This window comes from Sciurus carolinensis, chromosome 11 (genome assembly GCF_902686445.1).
Source record: "Sciurus carolinensis chromosome 11, mSciCar1.2, whole genome shotgun sequence".
NCBI classification, from domain to species: domain Eukaryota; kingdom Metazoa; phylum Chordata; class Mammalia; order Rodentia; family Sciuridae; genus Sciurus; species Sciurus carolinensis.
Genome location: NC_062223.1, coordinates 73797449 through 73818832, shown reverse-complemented (window position 1 = coordinate 73818832; position 21384 = coordinate 73797449). Strand labels below are relative to the sequence as shown.

Genomic DNA, 21384 nt, shown 5'->3' with positions numbered 1-21384 from the left:
TCTTTGCTTTGGAAAGAGAGCTCTGTGGTCCTTCATGCCCTTTTAGAAGCCTGAAATTTTATAGAAAATAATGTGAATGTGTTTTGTACTTTAGATTTTTTCTGTGGAAGAGAACATAGATTTTGTTAAATTCCTAAATTTAGAAAAAAAGGTAGAAATCTATGTTCCAAATTTCCTGCATTCTACTTCATGATCTTTTCTAGTGCTACAAAGCTCCAGTTTCCTGTGTCATAAGCAAATACCCTAATTCTTGAAGCTTTTCTTTTGAATGTCCAGCACTTAGTAACTTCTGCTTATGTGCCATAAACTAATTCCACTGTTTATATTATGTATTATCCACAAAGAAACAAGATCACGTATACCATAAAAAGGTTATTAAAAAAATTTAAAGACATGGCATGTATTCATGGAGATCTAGGTCTTACTTTTGATATTACCATCTTTCTCCTAGATACTTTTGGGAGAATATGTAACAAAATTATGAAGAACACATCTGAGAAGGATTAACCAATAAAGTCCCAAGTTTTCAATTCTTCAAATATTTCAGTGATAGTGACACAAGTGCATTAAATTAGATTGGAGAGCATAATCTAGAACTAATTATATAATTTATTATCATTAATTTATTAATGCATATTATCACTAGTTACTCATCTATTCTTTTCTGAAAAGAATAGAACCATAAGAGCATAGATATTTATTTCAAAGTTACCCTCTGTGGTATACTTGTTGCTGTTTTTAGTTTTTTGGGGTGTTTCATAAATGGGAGGACAGTCATCATGTGTTAAAATCTTGTTTGCCCCAAATTAGTTGCATGGTCTTTGGTGGCCTAAATGATTCTAGACCTCAATATAAATATCAGCAAAATAGTTAACAATGTCATATATATCATTGTGATGTTTTGAGGAATAAGTAGACTATGTCGTACAAGCAGTTAGTAGAAGAGCTAGAATAAATCAGTCAGGAAATTGTAGGTGCTGTATTTTTTTATATAACTTCATTATTAATATCTTCTAATTTCCCTTGCTGGGTTATAAAATTCTTGGGGTAGCATATCATACTTATGTATTTGATGGAGAAAACAAAAAATATCCATTAACTAATGTCAAATAAATGAAAATATGAAAAAATAAATCCAATCCAATAGGCAGTGACTTACTGGAGTTGCTTTTCTACAGTGAAAATCACTATCAGAGTTTTCTCAAACTTAATAGTCTCTATTTATTTTGTAAGAAAACTAAGGATAGCCTTGCGGATCTGTTTTGTTTTTACACTATAGATAATAGGGTCGAGCACAGGGGGCAGCAGCAGGTAGACATTGGCCATCATTGAATGGACCACTTTGGGGGCCGACTGACCATAACGATGAACCACAGAGAGGCTCATCATGGGAATGTAGAAAATAGCTACTGCTCCAATGTGGGACACACAGGTGCTGAACACCTTGTACCGTTCTTCAGGGGAGGCAATACTGAAAACAGAGTAAATGATGAATGTGTAAGACAGGGCAATGCATGGCGTATCTATCCCGGTGGTCAGGATGAGAGCAACTAATCCACAGATGCTATTGGCCCGAGTGTCTGAGCATGCTAACTTGATCACATCTGGATGGTAGCAGTAGGAGTGGGAAAGGGGATTCATTCTACAGAAAGAGAGAGGCTTCAGGAGCACAAGTAGTGGTACTATTAAAACAACAGCACGTGTAATCACTAGGAGACCCATCTGAATGATCCTGGAATTAGTGAGAATTGTAGTGTATCTCAGGGGATCACAGATGGCCACATAGCGGTCAAAAGCCATAGATACCAGCACCCCAGATTCCATGAAAGTGAATCCATGGAGAAAAAACATCTGGACAATGCATCTGTCTAGGCTGACTTCATTTGCACCAAACCAGAGGATACCCAAGGTTGTGGACATTGTGGAAAGAGTCAAGCCCAGATCTGTGGCTGACAGCATGGAGAGGAAATAGTACATGGGCTCATGGAGACTCTGCTGGGTGCTGATGACTAACAAGATCATGCTGTTCCCAGACAGGGCAATGGCATAGAGACAACAGAAGGGAATGGAGATCCAGGCGTGGGCAGACTCTAGGCCAGGAATACCAGTCAGTGAGAAAGCTGGAAATCTGGATGTCATGTTATTGAGGATGTTCATGTTGTCCTGGATTTGTATCATTCCTCTTCACAGGGCTCATATCCTGTAGAAGTAATAAATTACATTGTTATACAAAAACATTTAGAATTATTTTCATTAAGGTAGTTATCTAAGGTCATAGTATCTCTATGGCTGAAAAAACTAAATAAAATTACAATAATTTATCATTCATAATTAGGGACATTTAGCAACGATATAAGGATTTTTAGCATTAAACCCAAGGAAAATATGTTGATGTAACTTTCCAGTTTTAGGATAACTATTTTTATAGTCTTTTAAGTTCCATCTGATTCTATGAAGATAAACAGTAAAGAAATATCAGAGACTCTGGATGTAACTCCATGGTAGAGGGTCTAGCACCCCCAGGGTCCTGGGTTTCATCCCCAGAACCTCAAAAATAAAAAGTAAAAAGGTAATATGAGTGCATTCTATCTGGAATGTACTCTGGTGTAAAATAAGTAAGAGAAATCCACTTACTGACATCCATATATTTCAAGAGTCCATGTAGGTATGAATTTTCAGGCACAGATCTCCAGATTTTGTCAACAACATAGTTTTAGAAGTTATCATTGTACATGTATCATTTTCATCCAACAACACTGATGGATATCCTTAGATGGCAGACTATTAAGAGAAAACCAATGAAGACAGCGCTGTACAAATTTTTGAAAAAGACTGTATGCATGAAAGTCAGATGAGACTAGAAGCTTTCTGAGGAACTTTACAAACCAAGAGAACATGGAGCTGTGACTGGTGCTACGTAAACTACGTTGTCTAATTGCTAAAACAGTCAATTCTGGAGAAGAAAGTCAAATATAGCTTAGAGCACATCCTAGAAAAAGCAGTTGAATTTGAAAGATAAAATGAACAAACCTGCCATTCTGGCTTGAGGAATGAATGGAAAAGTAAGTAGTGTGAGGTTGATGTATTTTTCTCCTGGTAATGTAGCAGTAAAACAAGGAGAGAAATAAATCATGACTAATGAAGGCTATAAGAAGATTTCTAAAAGATGGAAAAGACTTAATGAAGTGTATAATTTTAAAAAGTAAGGTTAAATATACAGCAGATAGAGAGAGAGATTGAAACTATAGAATGAGAAGGATTCATTGACAATTGAGTTCTGAAGACATTTAGAGCATGACAGTAATCAGGCCTCAAAAAATGAGGATCTTCATTTCCATCAGCAGTAGAGGAGATACTGGCAAATTGATAGTTTGGTGGAAAGTCATGTGAGGGACTTGTCACCAATGTCTACCTTTATCTGTGAATCACTAGGGGAAGGTTTCCTGCTGTCCAGAAAGGATGAAGTGATAGATGCTGGACTGACAATAAGGTAGCAGTTTTCAGTAGACAGGAAATTGGTTATCTAGAAAAAGCAATTTTATAGAAACTTATTTAAATATAATTCTAAAAATAATTTTAAAGTAATAGATTTACATTGTTACATCCATTCCAGGAATAATTCTAGCACTTTTAAATGAAGCTTTTAAAAAATATTGGCAGCAGAGAGTAAAGTAAGTCTACACGTTAGCATTTTTTTTTTAATGGTAGTTTTCTGTAGTTTCTGTTAATTTTCTAGTTCCCTGGAATTTCATTCTATTTTCACTGTACATTATTAGATAATGTTATATTATGGTACACCCTGTTTTCTGACTTTTCAGTATGTATGTTTGCGTATTTGTGAATAGAAAGCAATCAGAATGCAAAGTCAATACAAGGAGCACTTCTACCTTTTTATCAGCTGCAGGTGAAAAAAGGACCTTCTCTGTCTTTGCTAGCAGAAAGGGGATAGACCAAACCTGTGGAGGCATGGATTTTATAGTAAGTTGGGATTGAGCTGTGGGATCATCAGTAAGATGTGGATCTTCTTTGAGCCATGGTCAAAGAAACACTGAAATCCCTTTCTCCCTTTCTATAAATATAGAACAGAGCTTTGAAATCTCTGAAGGATTTTTGTCACTACCTCAAGTGAACAGAGGTCTCCAGAGATATTTGAAATGGAAAGCAAAGCAAAAGGAACTAAATTATCCATTCATACTCAGCTCTCCATATCTATATATTCTGTATCAGTGAGTTCAATCAACCATAGATGGAAACTGTTTGGAAAAAGTGGCATATCTGCTGAACATGAATAGAATTTTCCTTATCATTATCCTCTAAACACTATAGTATAATAACTATTTGTATGGCATTTTCATTGTATTCAGTATTAAAAGCAATCTGGAGATGATTTAAAGTATACAGTGGGATGTGCAAATGCAACACCATTTTATATGGGATTAAAGCATCTGTGCATTCAGGTGTACACAGAGGTCATATAACCAGTTCCACATGAATATTGAGTGATGACTATAAATGGACAGTATATTGAATTCTTTATATATTCTGAACATTAATCCTCTGTTGGAAGAATAGCTAGCCAAGATTTTTTTCCCATTCTCTAGGTTCTCTATTCGCACATTTTATAGTGTTATTTGCCATGTAAAGGTTTTTTCTTTGATGCCATCCCATTTATTAATGCTTGGTAATATTTCCTGAGTTTTTGGAGTTCTAGTGAGGAAGTCATTACTTGTGCCTGAATGTTGTTGAGTTGACCTTACATTTTCCTCCAAGTAGCTGCAAAGTTTCTGTTCTAATTACTAGGTCTTTGATTCACTTTGGAAAGTTTAGACATTGTTCTTGATGCTGGGAAATAGGAGGATGCTTGTCATTTTCTATTAATTTTAAGTTTGTTGGGAGGATAGGAAAACAAACTACTGTTGACTGGAATACATATGATGACAAAGAAGCTTGAGAAAAATTTGCATTCCAGTCTCCTAGGCCTATATAACAATATTGACTCATAAGGTCGACGATATGTCTATTCTCAAAACAATCTCATTTCAACCAGAAATGGATCAGCTCCTGATTTCCTGATATATTAATTTGGCCCCACTGCGCACCTGTCTGGAGACACTGCAGTATATGGAAAATACTCACGTACATGTGTACTTGTTCTCTTACTTGATATTTTAATGGAGTATTAAGTTCAAGATGCAGGATTGTTGGGGAAGTTTGGCATCCCTTGTCAACGTGGGCTGTTGAGTAATAGGGCAGACTTCTCAACAGCCCAGCTATTCTAGGTTCATAGGAAAGAAGATCCACACCAAAAGATTGCATTTCTCCTTATAGAGAAGACAGACAATGAATGAGATTATTGTGTTTGCTTGGAAAACAATATCAATTTTATCCTAATTTAGACATTTTGGAGAGATTTCTGTTTGATTATTATACCTATGTTCTCTTGCTTGAGAAATTTCAATGTCAGAAAATCTGAGAGGTTCAATTCAAGTACTACATAATCCCCCCATGGAACATTTGGACAGGTAGTTGAACAACAAAAATAGACTGTGAGCAAATCATGGTGAGTAATTTGAATGATTGTTAAAGAATGAGAAGTCACCACTGTTGCCTTGAAGGATCTAATATTCTTAATGAGGTTTAAACTTGGCTGATCTGATCTGGAAATAATGAAATGGTTTCTGATTGCCTCCTTGTACTCAAGCCTCTGTGTAATCCTCTCATGTGTGCAGGTAGTAATTGTGACTGTCTTGTAACCAACAGGATATAAAGATGGTGATGGATCTCACGTGCCTGCTTGTCATCCTGACTTTGGTGAAACAAGCTGCCAAGTAGGGCAGGCAAAGCCTGAGGGCACACTCCAGCCATCCATCAGCCAGTAGGTAAATGTGGCCTTCTGCAGACAGCATCTAGTGAGAAATTGAGTCCTTCCATCAACAAGTACTGATGGAATTATGCTCAAAACCATGCAAACTTGGAAGCCTGTTCTTCTCCAACTAAGGCTGAAATGAGACACCAGTGTTATTTAAGAACACAACTAAGCCGTACTAGGCTTCTGACATAAAATTCTGTGTTGTTTTAAAGCACTACTTAATGGATTAACAAAATGTAGCCTGGTTGTTTTTCAATACCATGCCATCTCTGGTTGCTATGGACATAGAAACATTAATATGCTGAGTGACATTTGCTCCTTTCCCAAGTGATATGTCATGATTGTTCATGTGGGTTTCAAAGAGTTGAAGGCAAAGATTCAACTTTTACCTTGTGTACATCAATTAAAATACTCCAGAAACATCTCCATGAACATACATGTTCATGTTCATGGAGAACAAATAAGGTTCTATTGATTTATAAATGAAATTTTGAGAGCTAATCACTTAGATTCAGTAAGCTGCTCTTTTCTTTAGTGCATCAGTCAATGATTTATCAAACATCAGTGCAACCCAGACAATGATATAGTTTGGTTCAGCAAGATTTTCTTTTCTTTTTTCTTTTATAAGGGCTCATAGAGTAAATATTTTAGTTTTTCATGTCATGTAATTCTTATTCTTAAGTACTCAATTTTTTGTTGCAGCATGAAAATGGTCATCAACAATACTGAGTGGATATATGGATAGTTCCAAAATTAAGTTTCATTCGCAAAATCAGGAATGGGACCAGACTGGGCAGTGGGCTGGGTCATAATTTGCCAGTCTTGATATACAACATTACTCGATATCCACTGCTACCCCGTCCCAGTAACTCTCCTCTCTTTCACTTAGAGTAATTACTATCTTGATTTCCCACATCCAGATTACCTTTACCCGTGATTTGCTTCTATTTTACAATAAAATACAAACATACAAAAGGAATAATACACTATTTATGTTTTTGTGTCTACCTCCTTTCTTGGTGTGTGTGTAAGATTTATCCATTTCTTGTGGTTCATTTTAATTCTTGTAAGTGAATCAATATATCCAGAATTGTTGATTCTTCTTTTTCTGAGCACTTCAGTTACGTTCAGGTTTTTGTTATAAATTATTACACTGCTATGAACATTACACAAGTTTTACAGAGTTCATATATAGGCCATTTATTTCTGTTATATTCTTGGAGTGAAATTGATGAGTTCTTTGCCAGACTTTTGTGAAAGAGTGTAGCAATTTGCCTTCAGGTTAGCAGAATATGAGCATCCCTTTTAACCTGTCTTTACCGGTATTTAGTTTAACCAGTATTTCTTATTTATTTTTATTCTCCTTTAGTTATGTACAACACCAGGATACACTCTGCCATAGTCACAAATGTATGAAACACAACCCCCTCCAATTCATTCCCCAGTGCTTTCCTGGAAGCTCTGTTCCACTGCTTCCTCTTCAATTCATTTATAGCTTACTTTCCAGGACCCACCATGCCACGTTCATGCATGCACGCATGGAAGTTTGTTTAGATTTATTCCACTCTCCCTTTTTCCCACCCCTTCTTCCTCCTCCTTAATTCCCTTTGTTTACTCTACTGATCTTTCCTCCATTTTGATGGAATCTCCTCTCCTTTTATTTTCTTTCTCTTTTTAAAAAATCTTCCTGCTATGAAACCAACCTAGGTGCCCTTCACCTAGATGGGTGATGAATGGATAAAGAAATGTGGTATATATACACAATGGAGTACTACTCAACCATAAAGAAGAATGAAATTATGGTGGAAATGAAGTCTGTCATGCTAAGTAAAATAAGTTGTCACAAAAATCAAGGTCAACTGTTTGCCAGTGACTTTAATGCTACTTGTTGTCTATCTGATTTCTGTATCTGTCCTCATTTTCCTTAATAATGAATTATACTTTTTCATATGATTAATGGAATTTCATAATTTTTATAAAGTTTCTCTTCTGAGCATTTCCACAATTTTCCATTAGCTCTTTTGTTATTGATTTATGCAGTTACTTTTATATACAGGACGCAAGTCCTGTTTCCAATTTTACAGTCTTGAAAGTGTCCCTTGATGAACAGAGTTTCTCACTATTTTCTGTTTTTCTGTGAGTTTTAGTATCTTACAATTCCATTTGTCACTAGCTTCAACAGCTAAACTATATTGTCCTGTTATTTTTAGAAGCTTTTTAATAAAAATATTGACTTCCATTTGACATCAATTTTTATTGATGGCTTTAGGTGGGGAGGTCAAATTTATTCTCTGTTACCACCATTTCACCCAATTATCCAACTCATTGGTATATACCCAAAGGAACTAAAAAACAGCATCTTAGAGTGACACATCAATGTTTATAGCAGCTCAATTCAGAATAGCTAAGCTATGAAACCAACCCAGGTGCCCTTCAAGGTGAATGGATAAAGAAAACGTGGTATGTACACACAATGGAATATTAATCAGCAATCAAGAAGAATGATTTGGTGAAACTTGCTAGAAAGTGGATGGATCTGAAGACTATTATGCCAAGCAAAATAAGTCTATCCCTAAAAAACCAAGTCAAATGTTCTATCTGATATGTGGATGCTAACACACAACCAGAAGGGGAGGGAAAGAATAAAAGTTCAGTAGATAATAGACAAAGGGGAATGAAGGGAAGAGAGGGAGGACAGGAATAGGAAAACAGTGGAATGATTCTGACATAACCTTCTTGTGTACATACATGAATACACCACAGTGAATCTCTGTGTCATGAATAAGCAAAAGACTGGGATACTACTTAGAATAAGACACAATTCATATTCATGTAAATACGTCAAATTGTACTCTACTGTCATGTAAAACTAAAAGAACAAAAATTAAAAAAAATAAATCTACAGAATATGCCTCAATATATATTCATCTATATCTATAAATATAGATTGATTATAGATGTGTACAAACACACACACACAAATATGCACACACTACATAGGGATGCTGATAAAACTATCTGCATTTCCTTTTAAATAAATAATGAAATAGCAGAAAAAAATTTAGTTTTTGTAAATATACACTTAACTAGGAAATTTCGTGGAGGAAATCATGTTTTCTTCTCGGCTCTATGGTTCAATGCTTGTAGTAAATACATTCCATACATGCAGTGTTTCTGTTTTGGGTAAAATGTTTTGCCTCACTACTCAATTTGTCTAATTGTGTGCTCAAACCACATATTGTTTTAAGAACTGCAGCCCTATCAGAAGGCCTGGTATCAAGCAGAGTGACACTTCAACTTTATTCTTTTGATTTCATCATGGATTTTAGACACATCCACCCACATCTACAGAGATATTTTTGAGATTCTGGTGGAATTGAGCTGAACCTATAAACTGACTTTGAAAGATATTTCCACAGCACTCAGTACTGAATTGTCTAATGAGTTAATGTGGTTTATTCTTCCACTTAGCAAGGATTAGTTTAGTTTCAATTATATTTTATAGATTTCAGGATAAAGGTGTCTTACACTTATGTTAAGTTTATTCTCTGATATTTTTTGTTTTTGATTAACATCATGCAAACCCTCACATTTATTCCCCTGTATATTAGTGAAAATAAGAAAAATAACTTTTATATGGTAATAATGTATCAGAGATCTTGTCAAACCTTGATTTAAAGTTTATAATGGGCCCTTCTTATTTTCTATGTAACCTATTATGTTCTCTGTATATAATATTTTATATCTTCCTTCCTTTCCATTTATTCTGTGTGTCTGTGTTTTATCTTTTTCTTGGTCCTCTGTAATGTTGAATAAATTTCGTTTATAAATAAGTTTATAACACTTTAGGAAGTGATAATTTTCTCATTTTTTGAAGTTTATTTAGAGTCAGATCTTACACTTATAAACTGAAGTCAATTGTTCTTTTAGTTCCTTGTTCCCTTTCTTCTTCCCTTCCTATCTCCTTTCAATCCTTCTTCTCCCTTATTTCCTTCCTTCCTTCCTTCCTTCCTTCCTTCCTTCCTTCCTTCCTTCCTTCCTTCCTTCCTTCCTTCCTTCCTTCCTTCTGTCTTTGGATTGGATGATAAGTGTGAATATAATGTATGGGACTATTGAAAACTTATTATACTTCTTTGGCTGTTTTTTGTTATAATGTCAGATATCTAAGTACTTCATATTAATTTTCAAAACCATCAGTGTCAAGGTATTTAAAAATTATTTTTATACCTTTAAAAGTCACTTCAGAATATGTAATAATGTCACTCACATCTTCATGTCCAATGTTGATTATATATACTTTTGCTCAATTATAATTGATCATTCTTATCTCTTAAACTTGTTAGTCTTTTTACTCAAATGATGGAGATAGATTTTTTTAAAAAAAATCTTGCTCCCAGCCTTTCCATTTTTCCTAACATAGGTGTTTATGTTTATGGCTAAAAACTTTTCTACAAGCAGTTTTGGCTATATCTCCGTATATTTAATATGCTGTGGAAGAAAGGGCATAGGGAGAAAAAATGTAAAGTCCTCAAGACAGAAATGACACAGGAAGTGGTGAGGCTTCATCTGTGCAGGGTGAAAGGGGGAAAGGCATCACAGAACCTACCATGGGGTAATGAGTCGCAAACCTGTATGTACATGCCAATTCTACCTACAGATTGTTTTCTATTTACCATGTTTTCTTCGAATATCATACCTTTTCTGGGGATATTAACAAAGGCAAAGCTAATACTATTTGTAACAATTCAGAAATGCTATTATGTTACTAATGCCAATGTACTACACATTTTTATAGAATGAAAAATATGTCTTTCTTTCTGGGAAATGTTTCATAATCTCTCAATTTTGTCTCTCCCTCTATTCATATTTCTTATAGTTTGTAAGGGGAGAAAGAGGAAGGCATTCAGAAACTGAATAGTTTAGTTCACCCTGGAAGTGAGTACACTTTATTACCAAATCTTTCTTCTCCTTTGAGCTCTTAGAATCCCATGATCTTTTTAATCTCCTATTGAGTTAGAAACTTTAGCATCCTCCGTACTGAATTGACCAGTAGATCACCATGCCACAACTATAGAATTTCTACAGATTTCTCATGTGTAGAAGGTCTACATATAACTTCTCATAAGACTGAGAAAATTATTGTATGACAATAAGGGACTGAATATTATTTCAAGGTAGCCTGAACTAATAACAGAGGGACAACAGAAAAAAATGCTACTTTTAAATGATCGACTCAAATTAGAAGAATGAAAGGAGAATGTTTTTATCTGGAGCACAATTGTTGCTTCTGAAGAAGGAGTCCAATAAAGCTTCTCATTGATTGATCATTCTCTTTTTTTCAACTTCCATACCTCAGAGGAGTTCAGCCTAGTACAAAAACTCTTCCAAAACCTCATGTATAAGCTCTCTTCCCTCATCGCCATCATCCACAGCAGTTACTCTTGTATGTTGACTGCATGTGGTACAACCAGGAATAACTCACAACTCAGCATTTAATACCAACATTCCTACCATGATCTTGGGGACTTTGCTTGGTTTCCTGCGGTTGACTCCCATGGTGGTTGAAAATGCAGTCATGTGGCCATGAGAGTTGGAGGTTATTCTTAGCAAAGTACCACCATCTCAGCTCCATTTCCTCTAATTTTCCCCATCAATTCAGGGTAGTCCTGCTGGTCCTTTATGGCTAAAACTGCTTTGACTTAGGATGAGGCAATATTAAGTGTGTGAAAAATGTGTTAGAAACCAAGGGACTGCGCTGCTGAATGGATGAGTGCTACTGTGTTTCTCTTCTCCTGGGCTGGCTCCACAGATCTGGAGAACCTGCTTAGCAGTTTCTCAGGCATAGATATATTTGAAGTTTGGTTCCTCTGAGAAGCATGGATGCTCAATGCAGATGGGTGTGCCCTCACCAACTCATTGTGCCATTTCTCAGCAACACCAAATCTCAAGTCCCAGTTTTCCATCCCAAAGATTTTTCAAGACTGACTTCCTTCCACACCTGGATCTCTGACCCTCTTCCTTTTGAACACACATACTCTCTTAGGGAACTGCATGCTCCTGTTAGAGGTCATTCTGGAACCCAGCATCTGAGAACTTAGGTGAGTTTTCCATTTTTCTCTTTGAAAACTGATTGTTCTGTTGGAATCTACCTAATCCAATGACACACTCTGCGGCTCTTTTTTTTTTTTTCAACACCACATTGACCTGTATTCATTGTCTGACAATAAAAACAGCAAAAGCAACAACACTCACAAAGCACCCATTTATTCATGTTCTATATTTGCAGTTTTGTGTTCATGATTTTGTTCAGTGTGAAGCATAATTCTTCAGCATGTATACTGAAGATCTTAATTTACAAAGGAAGAAATTAGGAATTATAATATTAAATACCTTGCTTAAAATAAACTCTATGGAGTTTGATTCTGAGTCTGTTGAGTCCAAATCCTGTGTTCTTCACGGATTGATATGCTGTAGCTACATGCAGAAGGTGCAGCTACTGACACTGCCTAGTTTGACCCCAGCATAGTTAACGGATACACCATACACTGAAAAAGAAATACGCTGGACCAGAGCTGTGTGCCCTGGTGTTATTTAGTATGTGAATTCCCAGCATTCCTACACATTTAGAAATTAAGGACTGGATACTCTCTTTTTAATTTATTTTTAATTGGTGCCTTGTAGATACAAGTAAAAGTGGAATTCATTGTTCCTCTCCTTTCCCATTCCTCCTCTCTACCCTTCTTCTTCTTCACATCATTTGTCCTCCCTTCCTTTTACTTGAGACACTCCCATTTTTTTTCAATTCTTTATTTCTCTATAGCTTCCACACATAAGAGAAAACCTTTGTCCCTTGATTTTCTGTATCTGACTTATTTCATTTAGCATGATGTTCTATTTCTATCCATTTACCAGCAAATGACATAATTTCATTGTCTTACTTGTCTATTGGCGAGTTGTAATAGAGAACTGCTTTAGATTCCTGTGAAATAGCTATTTGCACTTTATATTTAGGCAAAATATCTAGTTTGATATGTGAGGATGCTGAATATAAATTAGTAAGGGTAGAGATTGTTATGTGTCTGTGTCCACTCTGCAAAGTTTTAAATAAAAATGATTTCATGATGTGTAGATGTAGGTATGTATTCTTCTGAAGCCTTTTCTCCTTCATGTGTCTTATTAGGTTGAATTAAGTACTCATGCTTTATTCCTCTCTAAAGTTGCAATGCTTCTGGGGTCTCTGCTTCCACATTATTAGTAGAGGAATCCCTTGAAGATGCTACTAGAAAATTGCTAATTATATTCAGATTTTTTGATTTGCTATAAATCTATAAATATTAGGTTAATATAGATTTTCTCAGTATACAAATTGACATTTTAAGGGGAGCCATTTTTTCTTTCTTTTTTTTGCTTCTTTTCATATTATTTAATTTTTTTAAATAATTATTTTTAAAATTTTTTACAGATCACATTTTGATTCATTGTGCCAAATGGGGTACATCGTTTCGTTGCTATGGTTGTACATAATGTAGATTCATACCATTCATGGAATCATGCATGTACATAGGGTAATGATGTCTGTCTCATCCCACCATTTTTCATGCCCCTCTCCCTCTCATTTCCTCCTACATAATCTAAAGATTCTCCATTCTTCTCTCACCCCCACCCCCACTTCCATTTGGTATCATCATCCACTTATCAGGGAAAACATTCAGCCTTTGTGTTTTTGGGATTGGCTTATTTCACTTAGCACAATATTCTCCAATTCCATCCATTTATTTGCAAATGCCATAATAATATTTTTCTTTATGGAAGGCATCTTTTCCTGAAGGCAAAGTATACCTTTGTAAAGGAAAGAAAATCACACTTAATATGTTTCCTAGGTTCGATCAAAGATTTATTGAGCATACATTGTGTACTACTTACAGGTTTAAAATTGCACTGAATGTTGAGAAATATTTAAGAAGAATACATACAAAGCATAACAACTTACCCTATGAAATATACAATGATCCTATACAGCTATTTTTTTTTTTTTATTTGCAGTGCTGGGGATTGAACTCAGGACCTTGTGCTTGCAAGGTAAGCACTCTACCAACTGAGCTATAACCCCTGGCTCCTATACAGCTATTTCAATAGGTGAGTATATAAGTATTGAAAATTAAAATGTACACCTATATTTAAGAAGCAATAAATGGTAAAATAATTTTATTGAGAGTTTGGGGGATTCACAAAATGTTTGTGGGGTCCTCCTGCTTCATTTTGGAATTCAATATTTTTGACAATATTTCATACTTGAAAATGAGTCTCTCATCCTATCTTCTTTTTTCCAGAAGAAGGGATGCCATTGGTGTTTGGGGAAGGTATAAGCAATGATTATTATATGATACCAAACAGGGTCATGGTTCTCTTCCTTAGAATGGGGGCTATGTATGAGAGAAGACAAGGCGAGAAAGGGTGATAATCCCCGATGGGAACACAAATCAGATTTTGGAATATCTCCCTCTACCTACTGTCTCTGTTCCTACCACAAATGAACTATACACATTTCTCCATGTGCTGCTAGAGAATCTCTAAGAATTGTAGTTCACTATTCTAGTTTATCCATGCCCATTATGATTGATTCAGTGGCTACACACCATCGTCATTATGATCACCATGTTTAATAGTTCTTGACAGTTGAATATTGTGCTAAGGTCACAAACAACATAACTCATAGTGAGGTCTCCCTTCAGAACTTTGCATAAAAGTTTCTTTTCTGTTTCTAATTGTAGTTGAACTGCCACCTCCCAGATTTAACATTATAGTGGGTGCAGAAGCCATGAATATATTTATTTACATTTGTGTGCTTGTTCATTTATATATTTAGTGGTACTGGATATTGAACCCAGGGACTTGTGCATGTTAGGCATATGCTCCACCACAGATCTACATCCCCAACCACTTTATATTTATTTTGAGAGAAGGTCTTGCTAAATAGCCCACTCATATCTTGAATTTGCAATCCACATGCCTCAGCCTCACAAGTTGCTGGGATCATGAACCACTGAGCCTAGCTCAATGTACACTTTGGAAACTAGTACTCCAACATATAGGTTGTTTTCCAGGGATTCTCAATCTCTGCATCTCAAAATTCAACAAGTATGTCTGGAACACCTCTCTATGCCTAGCCCTGATAAACCTGGGGGATGCATAAATAAGCAAGGCACAACTTATGTCCTCTAGAAGCTTGGAATCCATCCCAGTAGGCAACAAGTTACAAATGCTGAAATTTTCAAGTCAGCATGGTAATGATGTTGGTATGAGGTGCACTGGAGATAGAAAAGTGGGGCTGACAACATCCTGGCCTACACAGCTTGGGTCATTCTTGGATTGCCACCTGCAGACCTCTGAATTATGAGTTTATGGGATCAATTTTATTTCTGGTAGAGGACTTCAGAACTCAGAATTTGAAGGTTTGCTAACTTAGTTGTCAACCCTTAATGCCTTCATGGGATACTTGAATTCTTGCCTTCATTATTTCTGATCAAGCTCCTGGCAGGTATTATAGGTACACTACAAACAGCTACCTTACTTCTCTAAATGTAAGCCATTCTCTTTGATCATTACCTTTGAAATATTCTCCTAACAATGCTCTTGCTTTGTACATTCACCAAATTTTACTCTTAGTGTTTAAAATTATTCTGTCTTATTTCTTCTCCTGTTAATTTCCTAAGAGTAGCATTCTTCACCTTCTTGTGACTACAATTTTAGGATAGCACAAGACATAAGAAATAATGAATTGAGCAATTTCATCATTCTGTGTTCTCTGTTGTATCCACATTTCCTGGGTTCCAGATTTCTTCTGTGTCAGACTCCCATTATGGAACACCCTCACAGAGTTCTTTGCTTTGACTTCTGCCCTCCTCATTAAATTTTCTTTGCGATCACTCCATCTAGAATCACTCCATCTATGTATATATATATATATATACATATATATACACTGAAAATACAAAAATATTTACTAAATGTTGAATAAATGAAAACATGATAAATAATATCAAATAGGCAGTGATCTACCAGCGTTTCTTTCCTATAGTATAAGTAACTTAGATCAGTTTTTTCTCAAAAGTAATAATTCAATTTACTTTGCAGGGAGTAGACGAAGGATAGCCTTGTGAATCTGTTTTGTTTTTACACTATAGATAATAGGGTTGAGCACGGGGGGCAGAAGCAAGCATACACTGGCCATCATTGAATGGACCACTTTGGGTGCTGACCCACCATAGCGATGTACCAAGGACAGGCTCATCAGGGGGACGTAGAAAATAGCTAGCACTCCAATGTGGGACACACAGGTGCTGAAGGCCTTCTGCTGTTCCTCAGGTGAGGCAATACTGAGGACAGAGCGAATTATCAAAATATAAGACAGGACAATGCATGGCATATCTATCCCTGTGGACAGGATGAGAGCAACTAATCCACAGATGCTATTGGCCCGAGTGTCTGAGCATGCTAATTTGATCACATCTGGATAGTAGCAGTAGGAGTGGGAAAGGGGATTCATTCTACAGAAAGAGAGAGACTTAAGGAGCAATTGCAGTGGTAATATTAATATCACAGCACGTGTAATCACTAGGAGACCCATCTGAATGATCCTGGAATTAGTGAGAATTGTAGTGTATCTCAGGGGATCACAGATGGCCACGTAGCGGTCAAAAGCCATAGATACTAGCACCCCAGATTCCATGACAGAAAATCCATGGAGAAAAAACATCTGGACAATGCATCTGTCTAGGCTGACTTCATTTGCACCAAACCAGAGGATACCCAAGGTTGTGGACATTGTGGAAAGAGTCAGGCCCAGATCTGTGGCTGACAGCATGGAGAGGAAATAGTACATGGGCTCATGGAGACTCTGCTGGGTGCTGATGACTATTAGGATCATGCTGTTCCCAGACAGGGCAATGGCATAGAGACAACAGAAGGGAATGGAGATCCAGGCATGGGCAGACTCTAGGCCAGGAATACCAGTCAGTGAGAAAGCTGGAAATCTGGATGTCAAGTTATTGAGGATGTTCATGTTGTCCTGGATTTGTAGCATTCCTCTTCACAGGGCTCACATTCTGTAGAAGTAATGAATTACAGTATTTTATAGAAATATTTAGAATTATATTGTACTAGATAAGGTCTCTGTCATTGAAAATGCACTAAATTAAATTACAATTTCTCTTCGTGTTTGTAAATAGCGACATTTAGCAAAGAAATCAGGATTTTTGTTCTTAAATGCAATAAAATATGTTTATATAACCACCCATTTTGAGAATAATTATGTTGATATTTATAGCCTTTTAAGCTCCTCCTGATTCTATGAATAAAGACAGATAACATCAATACCTTAAATTTTTAATATATTGTATTGTGTGATGAGTGAGAGAATCCACTTAAAAACATCCATGAATCTGAAGTGGCCCTGTTGTGTGAATCTTCAGGCAAGGATCTTCAGATTTTACCAGGAATGTATAATATAGAAGTCATCCTTTCACTGTATGATTTCCATCCAAAAGTATGGATGGAAAACCTCAGAGAGTAGAATTTGAAAGAAAAACAATGATGACAGAGCTCTGTGGAAATTTTGAAGAAGGTAGAAATCCCTAAAGCCAGGAGAGAAAGACAACTTTGTGAGAAACTTGACAACCAAGGGAACCCGGCACTGTGAATAGTTTTGCATAAACAACAGTGTCAACTTGTTGAAGCAGTCAAATCTGGAAAAAAATTTTGAAAAATCAAAAGCAGCTTAGAGCACATTAGCAACCCTGGAAAAAAACAGTAGAACTTGAGGGATAAAAATAGACACCCTGCCACAGCAGCTTGAGGAATGGATGGAAAAGTAAGTAGTGGGGGTTTGATGTGTTTTACTTCTAGTAACTTGGCAGTGAGAGCAAGGAGAGAAAGAGACCATGAGGAATGAAATCGTGAGGGAGGGAGGGATTTTGAAAGATGGAAAAAACTTACTGATATGTATACATTTACAAAATGAGGTTAAAAATACAGTAGACAGAGATATAATAAAATATAGAATGAGAGGGTTAATTGATGGGTGGGTCCCCAAAAATGTAATAGGCAATTGAATATAAAGCAGGATAATTGAGCAGAGCACATTAGAAAGATGAAATCAGAATTGCCATGGACACTGGAGAGTAACTCGTAAATGTGTAATTTGGTGGAGAGTTATGTGAAGAAATTATCTACCTTTCTCACTGGAATAACTATGGAGGCATTTCCTATTACCCATGCAGTGTGTGGTGATAGATGCTGGCTTAGAAATAGGGCAGAGGTCTTCTGCAGACAGGGAATGAGAGAGCAGTTTATAGACAAAGAAATGTTATAGAATCTTGATGAATTTTAATTCTACAAACATTTTTAAAGGAATAGATTTACATTGTTAATATTTTGGGAAGAATTAAAGGGAAATAATACCAATATCAGATATTCATAATTCTTGTACTTTTAAAAATAAAAATGAAACTTTACCTCATGAGAATAAATGCTTTGTAATAGGAATACACATTACTATTTTTTTAATGTGAGTTTCCTATAGTTTATGTTAAATTTCTTGTTTCCTGGAATTTAATTCTGAGGAAAAAAAACTTCCAAATTTTTAACTGTAAATTATCATATAATGTATTATGATGAGCCCTACTGCTTTCTGACTTTTCTATATGATTATCAGCATATTTGTGAATAGAAAGCAATCAAAGCCCCAAGTCAACAGGATGGACATTTTTCTCTACCTTTTTATCAGCAACTGTGCAAAGGGGACCCTTCTTTGTCTTCGCTAGCAGATGGAAGAAAATTCTGCAGCCATGGACATTATAGCCAGCTGGGATTGAGCTGTGGGATCATCAGTAAGATGTGGATCTTCCTTGAACCACGATCAAAGAGATGCTGAAATCCCTTTCCTTTATCTATAAATACCAAGCAGGGCTATGAAATCTCAGAAGGGATATAGCTACTAACTCAAGTGAACAGAGGTCTCAAAGGACTTTTAAAATTCAAAGCAAAAGAAACTAGCAGTTCTCCATATGTATGTGTTCTCTATCTGTGGATTCAACTAACGAGAGATGGAAAATATTTGGAAAAAATGGGCATTTTTGCTGAACAAAAGTTTTTCTTTGTTGTTATTCCCTAAACACTATAGTATAACAAATATGTATCTAGAATGTTCGTTGTATCAGACACTCTAAATAATGTAGAGATGTTTTAAAGTATACAGTGAAAAGTGCATAGGCTATGTGCAATACAACACCATTTTATACAAGGTATTAAAGTATCTGTGCATTCTGGTATGCGTGTGTGTGTGTGTGAGTGTGTGTGTGTGTGTGTGTGTGTGTCTGTCTGTCTGTCCTGTAACCTATTCTAGGCAAACTCTGAATGAGGACAGTAAATGGAATGTTTATTAAGTTCTTTATATTCTAGAGATTAATCCTGCATCAGAAAATTAGCTAGCTAAGGTTTTATCCCATTACGTAGGTTCTGTCTTCACAGTCTTGTTTCCTTTGCTGTTCAGAAGCTTTTTGATTTGATGCCATTCATTTATTAATAAATGGAATCTTGATGGTATTTCCTGAACTTTTGGAGTTCTACTGAGGAAGTCACACCTACACCTGTAGGTTGGGGTGTTGACTCTGTTTTCTTCTAGGAGTTGCAAAGTTTCTGGTTTAAATACTAATCTTTGATCCATTTTGGAAAATTTAGACATTGCTCTTGCCACTGGCAAGGAGGATTCTTGCTATTTTCTCTGGATTTTAAATATTCCAGGGAGATAGGAAAACAAACTACTCTTCATTGGTTTACTTATGGTGACAATGAGAGAGGGAAAAATTTACATCCCAGTCCTCAGGGCTCCTAGGCCAACACAATCATATTGACCTATAAAGAGGATGATATGTCCATTCTCAAAGCCATCTCTCTTCAGCAGTCTACTAGATTTTCCCCAAGAAATGAATCAATTCCTGATTTAATATATTAATTCAGCCCCTTTGTGTTATTGTCTGGAAACGCTGTGGTGTGTGGAAAGTACTTATGTACATGTGTACTTGTTCTTTTACTTGATATTTTAGTGGGGTATTAAGTTCAAGGGACAGGATTGTTGGGGGAGTTTGGCCTCCCTTGTCAATGTGGACTGTTGGGTAATGGGGGCAAACTTATAGACAGCCCAGCTTTTCTATGTCCATAGGAAAGGAGAAGATCCGCACCTAAACATTATGTTTCTCCTTTTTAGAGAAGACACACACTGGTAGAGATTCTTGTGTTTGCTTAGAGATAATATCAATTTTATCCTAATTTAGCTATTTTTGTGTGATTTCTCTTTGATTAGTATACCCATGTTTTCTTGTTTCAGAAATTTCAATGACAGAAAGCCTGAAGGGTTTAATTCAAGCGCGGTAACTGCATAGGCCTCTCATTGAGCATTTTCACAGATAAATATCAACAGAAAAAATGGTCTGCGAGAGGGGAGATCCCAGATGGCAGACCACAGGGAGAGTGCATTCCTTGTTGTTCTGTAACTTGGGTTTCAAACAGAGGAAAATCTGTTTCTCTGTGAGGCATTCTTTGGTGCTTGTCAGTCCCCTGCTGTTTACCCCACTTGTCCACCTGGATCACCAACAGTCTACCAGCATATCAACTACTTTTTAGTACAGATTGCCTACTGATTGCCACTATCATCCACCATATGCCTGATTGCCTGCCTCTTGACTGCCTATTGCCTGCCTTTCACCTACCCATCACCCACTGTCTGAGGTCCACCTGCTGATCATTCACTGGTAGCTTGTAGACTGCCCACAGGCTGCCAGCTGTGGCCTAGAAGTCCACTGTCACAGTATCCATGGATTTGGTTACATGTGGCTGCTGCCAATTTGGGACAACAGGCAGGACCTGCAGGACCCCCGGCTTGACTGACTGCCTTAACACCCTGCCTCCAGGAGCCCTGGCCCAAAGAACAGTACCCCAAATTCACTGTAAGTGCATGCCCCATGCTGCAGTTCCCCATTTGCCAACACATTTGGAAGCCAGCGCAGCGATCTTGGAATATCCTGGAAGCAGAATTTGCCATCATTAGGTGCAGAAAATCCCATCCTGAGATGCCTGATAGGGACTGGAAACTTTTTGTCAGGTACCTCTCATGCATCTGGCTACTGAAAACTGGGAGGTTTAAATAGTATATGACTCTTACAGTGTAGTTTTTTCTCATTTTTGAAAATTTTTAAGATTTATTTCTGTTTTCTTGCTATTTTTCTTTTGTTAACCTGTTTCCTCAGAGTTCTTTTCTCCCTTTTCTCATACTAACAACAAAGTTCTTTAGATCACACTTTCACACTTCCTATGATCTAGAACTTCTATATACTGTTTTCTTATCCCATTAACAGTTACATCCTACACCGCTTCGCATCCTCTTTTTCCTCCCTTAGAAACTGCAGACCTCATTGCAAATCTATTTGTAATACTATAGATATTAATTGAACTCAACCTCT

At 36.4% G+C, this 21384-nt stretch overlaps 2 protein-coding genes across 2 annotated transcripts; both read right to left on the bottom strand.

Moving 5' to 3' along the window:
• Positions 1-1221: 1221 nt before the first annotated feature.
• Positions 1222-2178, bottom strand: LOC124960027 (olfactory receptor 51F1-like). The gene has a single exon (XM_047518549.1). The coding sequence runs from the start codon at positions 2176-2178 to the stop codon at positions 1222-1224; it is 957 nt and encodes a 318-aa protein (XP_047374505.1).
• A 13814-nt stretch (positions 2179-15992) lies between these two features.
• LOC124960070 (olfactory receptor 51F1-like) lies at positions 15993-16952 on the bottom strand. Its single transcript, XM_047518603.1, has one exon. The coding sequence runs from the start codon at positions 16950-16952 to the stop codon at positions 15993-15995; it is 960 nt and encodes a 319-aa protein (XP_047374559.1).
• Positions 16953-21384: the final 4432 nt, after the last annotated feature.

Coding starts and splice junctions, on each gene's coding strand:
- LOC124960070 (XM_047518603.1), bottom strand. CDS start 16,952: ATGCTACAAATCCAGGACAACATGAACATCCTCAATAACTTGACATCC.
- LOC124960027 (XM_047518549.1), bottom strand. CDS start 2,178: ATGATACAAATCCAGGACAACATGAACATCCTCAATAACATGACATCC.